Genomic DNA, 8,199 nt, shown 5'->3' with positions numbered 1-8,199 from the left:
GGGAGGGGCACCCCGGCACCGGCACATCGGGTGCCCGGGACAGCCGGGATCGCCACTACCCCGTCACCCCCCGGGAGCGGGGCTGCAGCCGCCACGAGGCTCCGGGGCTCTGGATGGCCACGGGGCTCTCGGTGACCACAAAATGGCGGGGGGGTGTCAGCGCTGCCGGCAGCACTGCGGCACTGCGAGTATGGAGGCGCTGGCACCAGGCTGCGGGACGCTACAGCAGGCAGGTCAACCGCACTGCAGGAGGGGTCAGTCCAGCGGGTGGAGTGTCCTCGGGTGGAGGAGGATAAAGCCTGGCTCAACTCTGCTCTGCCAAGCAGTTGGTGCCGATTGCTCTAAGGGGCTTCAGACAAGGATGGAATTTTTGCAACCGTGATAGTACATCCTGGGGAGGGCAGAGAAACCAGCAGACACCTGTGGGAGTCAAAGATAAGAAAGCTGAGAAACTTCACAAAGCAGTAAGCCTTAGATGAAACAAAGACTCAGAGTTTATGGCAAGGACACTAGGAGACACCTCTTCAGCAGCCACTTAGGGACGAACACAGACCAACAAAAACCCCCATGGAAGCCCCTCAGAGACCCTTCCCCAAATTTTAGTACACTTGAGCAATGTATTAACATATGCACTAGTTTCCCTGGAAATAAGCAGGTACTTCTCAGAAATTACAGCAATGTTCATTTCTTGTACTGTCTTTGCGTTTCAGTGTGCACATTAGGTAGAATGATCCCCTGTGCACCCAGCAATGAAGCATGCCAGCCTTCTAAAACTTTGAACCAAGTCTGAGGGAGTTCTTTTGAGACCAAATTTACAGTAACACCAAGGGCTGCGCAAGGTATCATTCCATCTGTGGAAAGAAGGCCCACAGACAAAGGACCTGATCCATTGCAAGAAGGCTGCTGAAGAAGATTGCAAGCACTCAAATTCTTTGATAATAGGTTTTATATAAGATGACCAATTTAGTGCATGGGATCTTTTACATCTGTTCTCAATAACGACCAGAATCTTGGTAAAGTTTCAGCCCAGTAGTTAATTTTACCTAATGAAGTTAAGTCATCTTGATACCAGTTTCTCATTCCCAGGTCTGAACAGTTGCCAGGACTCAGAAAAGCTGCAATATGATGTGGGGACTTCCACAACAGCTGCCATGAACTACTGACATTGCTGCCATGTGTCATCAACACCTTAATGGTTAACAAGTTAAGAGGAAAAACCAGCACTCTCCTCCTGCCTCAGTGTCCAGGAGGAAATAGTCTTAATCTCCAGTGAAAGAAGCTACCAAAACATTTACCTGGTGATCTTAGGTCCATTCAGCACACGCAATTAGATTTAAAAAAAAAAAAACAAAAACAACCAAACAAAAAAAACCCAAAGAAAACCACCACAAAAAAGTCAAACAAGAAAATCATGTTCTAGAAACAAATTCAGTGAATACTAAGAAAATGTATTAACCTGTTTTCTGGAGGATACTCACAAATTTTGAAAACTCCATTCTTCCTACAGATGCTTAATTCTCGGATTAAAAGCAATACTCAGGTTTTAGAATTACACTGTATTTCAAGTATTGCTTCTCTTTTGACTGTGTGCACATATTACCTGAAGTTCATACAAGAATGACACTAGAAGAAATTAAAGGTGACTACACTATTTAGTGTAGAGTTATCTGCTAGGACTGTAGCTTTGAGCTTTTGGTACTTTCTCAACCTCTAGACACTAACAAATATATCTTACAGTAGAAATATAGTGTGGACCTGATCCATTGCTGGAATCTGTTTAAGAATGAACAAACAGACAAAGAGATTATAAATATATAACTGTATTTTATTTTTAATATTAAATATTTTTAAATTACAAGCAGTTTCTTGAATCACACTATGCATGATAATCAATATACAGTAGAAATTACAATTTAAAAATGTACACAATTTAAAGACATTTTGACCTGAAATTTCATTAACTATGATATATTGCCATAAACCTCATACCTGTATTAAATTACAATAGGAAAACCTCATACCTATGATTTTGTTACATAGTTTCTCATTTACAAATAGAATTAAACATTATATATACACACACACATCAGTACCATTTATCATTTAAGTTACACCTACATCTGTGCAAGTTCAAACAATTTCATAAACAAAACTAACTGTAAGTCATATTCAAGTTTCTGAAAAACAGGCTGCTGGTATTACAAATACTTATTTTCAATAAGTTTATATGATGTTTGACTCTCCTCTAGATTTTTTTCCAGTCTTGTACCAAACCCATTAACATACAATGATATTTCTGTATGACTTAAAGCTGAAGTAATTTTGTACACTCCATTCTTATTTAAGGCTATTTCTTATAAGGCTAATATACTTGGATTCCACCTTTCACCAACTCCAACAAAAATAGCCATGTCACTAACACCTGACAATGCTGACATTTTAGCATAGTGCTTAATCATAAAAAAAAGTCTTTCTACCAACGAGCCTCCTCATGAAAAAGATTGAGTACTACATAAAAATCTGCTAAAAATACTGATAAAAAGAATGAGGCTTAAATGGCTTTCATTAGTGCATCAATAAGGATATGAAAAAATGTTTAATCTGTTCATTTCCATGAAAATGGCAGTTTCCATAAATGCAGTTATACACGCAACATATCTGCAGCTTGGGGATTTGGGAGAGTACAGGTGTTCCCATTAAAACTGGACACTCTTCTTGCTCTGTTGGCTTCTCACTACAGATCCTCATTTTTAAACAAGCTTCCTTAGGTGGGAGAAATCAGATCTTTTAAATAACTTTAGTAGCCAAATTGAGACAATGCCTTCATTATTCAAATAATCAAGGTATTCTACTAGAGAAGGAATTAAAATGTAACCAGTCCTCATAATAAACCACTGAAAATAGATACATGTATTTCTAAAACAAAACCATGCTCATGTAGCTAGTGCAAGAAATTACATATAGTTTAATGAATGATTTCTAACAAATCCCCTTATTATAATGTAACGTTGAAATTACTGATTCATTTTCATTGTGCCACTGACTGCTAAGCAGATATTCAAATATTGCTAGTAGTTGATCAGATTTTTAACTATAAATTTTTCAAAAAAGACCTTTTATATTATTGCAATCCAGCCTACTGGATTACTGAAACTAAAATTCGTGTTTAATTGAGGTTAGTCAACTTTAAATATTACTTTCTCTTCATTGTACAGCTAAAAAGTACATTACCTTACTTAATATCATCCACATCCCTGATTGTTTTGGAAAAAATGCTCCTTTGGCAATTCATTAGCAATCACTACATTTGGACAAAGGAGTAAACTTTCACTTCCTATGTAAGATTTTCTTTAAACCCAGGTAAAGAACAGAAAATAATAATCTTAGACTTCCATCAAGCAAATGGAATTCCTGATGTGCAAGATGAACATCTGATTTTCCAGAATTGTAAGAAAGAAAATGCACAACTAATTTGTAACATTCTGGAATATAAACTTTTATTTAACCTTGGACTATATTTTAAAGTCAAATGATTGAAGGTTAAGGCTGAACTCCAGGTCTGATGGATTTTTCACCACACAAGGCAGATAAGCCCACACATTCCTCGCAGACCATTATGGAGTTTCATTCTTATTATGGTGAGAATCACAGAAGACAGATGAGATGCCTTATATCTAGCCATATCAAGGAGTTTAATGTGGGAATTATGGAATTTCTAAGCAATAATTTGTATAAGGTCTATTAACTATATTTTGAAATACTGAGTAGCGGCACACAGCTTCCTTAAACCCTCTACAGTATATACTGTAAGCCTAAGAACTACTTGGCTTTGCCTCTTAAACCATGTTTTGGGAGAAGTCCATGAAATACTCAGTTCCTCACTTACACTGAAGAACAGTTCTGATTTAAGTCTGAACCTGAGTGCCTCATCAGAAAATGTTATCCCAACAATACATTGGCAACTTTAAGTAACATTATAACTAAATCACATTCCCTTTTGATCGGTATGGAAACCATTCTGGTTAAGGGCTAAACAATGCTGGAAAAAGCAGCAATTAACATACTCCTGTCATTTTAAAATATACTTAAAATCAAAACATATATAGAGGTATACAAAAACAAAACTTTACACATCTGAAAATATCTAGTCCTTCCATACTTCACGTGATGAAAATTCTCTGGTGACTGGATCTGAACACAGAGCACCTGGACCACCATTATACTGAAGCACTGCCAAAAGAGCCACTAAAACAGAGTACTTAGTATTTCAGTGTCCTAAAATACAAAGCCAGGTTAACTGCTCCTATCAGTATTTCCTACACATCCACAGCTGCATAAGGCATTCCAAGAGGTCAGGGATTTGTTTCTCAGCTGAACTCACTTTGGAGTAATAATTAAGGATTTCCCCCCCCCCCCCAAGCAGTTTAAAGGATTATTAGCACAAATGCATGGTAGAATATGAAGGTTAAAACCACTCACAATATATTCCCTTCCCTACAGTCAGCTTCAGAGTAAACTTTATATTATACTGCATCTTTTGGTCAGTATGCATTTCAGGACATGCTATGGAGCCTTGCAGACATTTTAAAATATGTCTGGCCTTATAAAGGGTGCAAAATTGGGCATTAACCATTAATCTAATTCTTAATTGTCATGACATCACTGAGAGGTAGATTTACCACAGGCCTCTGAATGGCAGCCCCAATCTGCAGTCAGCAGAAGAGTGAGCTTCAAAATTCACAGAATGTACAACTGAAGGGCCAAGTGCGCCCGAATGCAGTCTATTGAAATTAGTCTTTTTATAAGATTCATAAATTCCACGATTTTGTACAGCCAATTTTTCCTCTTCTCTCTCCAAGGCAGAAATTGTAGTAAAAACTGGAAGGCCCTTAATTATGATATAGTCAGATGCTATTACAGTTTAAGCAGTCAGTAGGATCATATTCAGGAAATGAGACATTATCTCTTTCATCTAAAAATTCCAGAGTATATCACATATTCTTTTCCAGTTTCCTATAAAACATGAACACTAACAATCAACCTATAACCATTATAATTTAGAAATGGTACTGAATATAAGATTTCAGCAAGTCTAACATAACACTCAGAAGTTATGTACGTTTTACAAGTACCGTGCATAGCAAAGGCTACAAAAAGGACAAATTAAACTGGATAACTGGGCCAATTCAACTTGTCTTATTTTTCTTGAAAGATTTAAGATTTTGATTCTGTACATCATCAGGAAAGAAAAGGAAGAGTAATCCATAGTGCAATTGTAATAAGCAAAGTAATATGTAGTGATATCTTTTTGAATAAATATGGCTCACTACTGATCAACTATCATTCATACAGTTTCAGCAACACAGCCACCTGTTGCACAGACAGTTATACACAATTCTACAACAGGTGTATGTTCAAATAGATAATGAACTACATGGAAAAATATAAAAAGAATATTATACAATCTCATACATAAACCAGACTGTAGTGTAATTGCTTTACTTGTGTCTTAAGTTATCTGAAAAATACTTCAAGTACTTGAAAACAGCGGCAGAATCATCTTTCAATGAAAAGCAAAATTGCACTGATTTAAAAATACATTACAAAGTTAAATACACATTCAAATTAATGTCCTGATTTAACATTGCTTTCAGTGTTTACTTTCATTTCCTAGTACTTCTTGATTACCTGTGTTACTCCAGGAGGATCCAGAGTTTAGATAAAGAAGTTTCAGACACAAAGTCTGTGTGTTTCATACATGTAGTCCAAAGAAGTTTTAATTCATTTAATCTTTTTCTCCATCTTCACTGCTTCCTATTGGTAGAGAAAAGGTCAAAAGGTACAGTGAGATTCTTCGGCACAACTCTCACTTCTGTGTAAGACTTCCTAGAACTTGGCATTCTGCTGTTCCACACTTCCAAGTTTTGGTTAATCTTTCCCTACAGCTTTCACCTACTGTAAACATTTGGTACATTTATACACAGACATCTGCTTAAATCACACAGTTCAATGTCACTTCTTAGGACACATAAGGCAACGTACAATCTCCAAAATAATCTCTCTTATCTGTAAGTTACTAAGCAGCAAACATTATCTAATCAATAAGCACAATACAAGAACAATACAACTCTCTATAACACTGATTACATATTTATAGACACTGACCATTAGCAAGGCTAGCAACCAGTAACATCTATTTTTAATAATGCAACATTTTATCAAGATTAATAATATGCTGAACTGATTCAAGCCTGCTTATTTTTGCTTCTCTTAATTCTCAAAAATGTAGCAAAGTTTAAAAAAGCTTTTTGTTAGACAAGAAAGCTTCTGTTAATAAATACTGCTAGTACTCAGTAATGCTATGAACAGATTGTTTGGCTCTAACAGGAACTATCCTACTCACAGCTCTAGAAAACATGTTGCAATTCTTGAATGTCAAGAAAGTACTTTCTAAAAAGCAATATGAAAAGAAATCAACTGTAAAATAAGCTTAGAAAACAATGGCAGAAGCATTATATTCCTAGCATCCTCATCCTGTGCAACAAAAATAAAATTGTGACTTCTGACAGTGCAATAATGAGAATTATTCAACTGCCATAGTGTGGCAGCTATACAGAAGTGCTTAAGGACTGCAAAGATGTCATTTATATAAATACAGCACTAGGTTTTTGAACAGAAAAACTGTGAGCTTGTCCTGCAAGTGTCATAGATATTCAACCACAAATCTGTAGCAACACGGATGTAAATAATCTCATTCTAAATGGAAAGCTATGTCTTAACTGAAATACAAGACCATGCACAAATTTCATAGTGTTAAAGATGCACTTCTAAATTAATTATTTAAAATAGAGTAAGATGTCATATCTGTGACGTATCTTTGCATAAAGTTCTTAATTTGTAGTTTTAAAATAATTATTATAACTTACTTACCTCCTTGCTCTATATCTGAATCTGTAAGATGTGTGAGAGAAAAGCTTGCCATGTTTGCAGGAGAGATAGAGAATCTAGAATAAGGGGATGGATGTGACCAGTTCTGATCAAGGGCCCGGGAAGGTGGAGGTGGAGAGAAGTACTTTGACGACTGAAGAGGTGGTTTAGAACTAATAAGACTGTTAGCTGCCTTTGATAAAAAAGATGGCTCTGGAGAAGAGAAGTCATCATCCCATTCAAAACCCCCACCTTGCGGAAAGAAAAAAGAGGCAGTTTAAAATAATGTAAAGTCATATACAGTTTTAAAAGCAAGCCCCTGGAAGACAGCATTAACCCAAAACAAAACTTGTAACTTTTCTGTTCTAGTCCTGGGGGTCACAAAGATTTATCACCCATAGTTGGTTGCCTCTCAAAATACCCCAGACACATCAACATATAAACAAGGAGTATTTACATCACAAGCTTTGATAATCAGTAAGGCTAGGATCTCAGCCTAGCTGAAGTGTATGCTTAGAATGCAAAACTGAAGCCAATATGGTAGAGTGAATTCACAAATCACATAATTTAAATAACATTTCATTAAAGACTACACATAAAACAGTCTCAGCCCCTGCTGGGTATAAATATACTCCAGTACCTTCTTCATCTGTCGAGCTTTCCGAATTTGCAAATTTATTTAAGTAACTAAAACTCGAAGATGGAACAGGAGTGCTGCAAGAGCCTTCCCCGTTCAAGTCTGTTGCATGGTTTCCCAGCTCCTTAGTCGGTGTTTCCTAAGGCAAACAAAATAACTTATTTGACTCTCCTGTACTCACAATGTACCCATGCATATAGATAGATGCAAGCATGCCAAAAATACACTCCCCTACCCCCGCCTATGGAAATAAATGGTCTCTCAACTCTTAAATTAGCACCACACACCAAAACTTTGAGTTATAGATTAAGCATATGCATGTACTTCTATTTCTAAAGAAAACTGTATCAGATCTATGCTAAAATCCACACAGGAAATGACTGTTTAAATATTACAATATAAAAAGGTTTCATATTTCTAGGAACAAAGCTAAAATATCTTCCAATTGAAAACAGTTCCCTTATCAGCCTGACACAGGTAGGTTTTTTCCATCTTTAATAAAGCCTTATCCCATATCCCAACTTCTATTTTTGGGGGGGTTTTATATATATATATATATAAAAATATATATAAAAACATATACATATTTTTATATATATATATATATATATATATATATATATATATATATATAA

At 36.1% G+C, this 8,199-nt stretch overlaps 1 protein-coding gene across 1 annotated transcript in view; it reads right to left on the bottom strand.

Annotated features, from left to right (window-relative positions):
* Window positions 1-4,411: 4,411 nt before the first annotated feature.
* LMTK2 (lemur tyrosine kinase 2) overlaps window positions 4,412-8,199 on the bottom strand; it is a 30,143-nt gene continuing 26,355 nt past the window's right edge. Inside the window, exons 13-15 of the mRNA XM_026859156.1 lie at window positions 7,568-7,703; window positions 6,931-7,179; window positions 4,412-5,814 (exon numbers count right to left, since the gene is read on the bottom strand). Of these exons, the coding sequence (XP_026714957.1) occupies window positions 5,786-5,814; window positions 6,931-7,179; window positions 7,568-7,703 (414 nt within the window). The 3' untranslated portion in view covers window positions 4,412-5,785. The remainder of the gene's footprint in view (window positions 5,815-6,930; window positions 7,180-7,567; window positions 7,704-8,199) is intronic.

This window comes from Athene cunicularia, assembly GCF_003259725.1.
Source record: "Athene cunicularia isolate RWA chromosome 14 unlocalized genomic scaffold, athCun1 chr14_part1, whole genome shotgun sequence".
NCBI classification, from domain to species: domain Eukaryota; kingdom Metazoa; phylum Chordata; class Aves; order Strigiformes; family Strigidae; genus Athene; species Athene cunicularia.
Note: the sequence above shows the minus strand (reverse complement) of the source record. Positions and strands in the feature narration are given on the sequence as shown.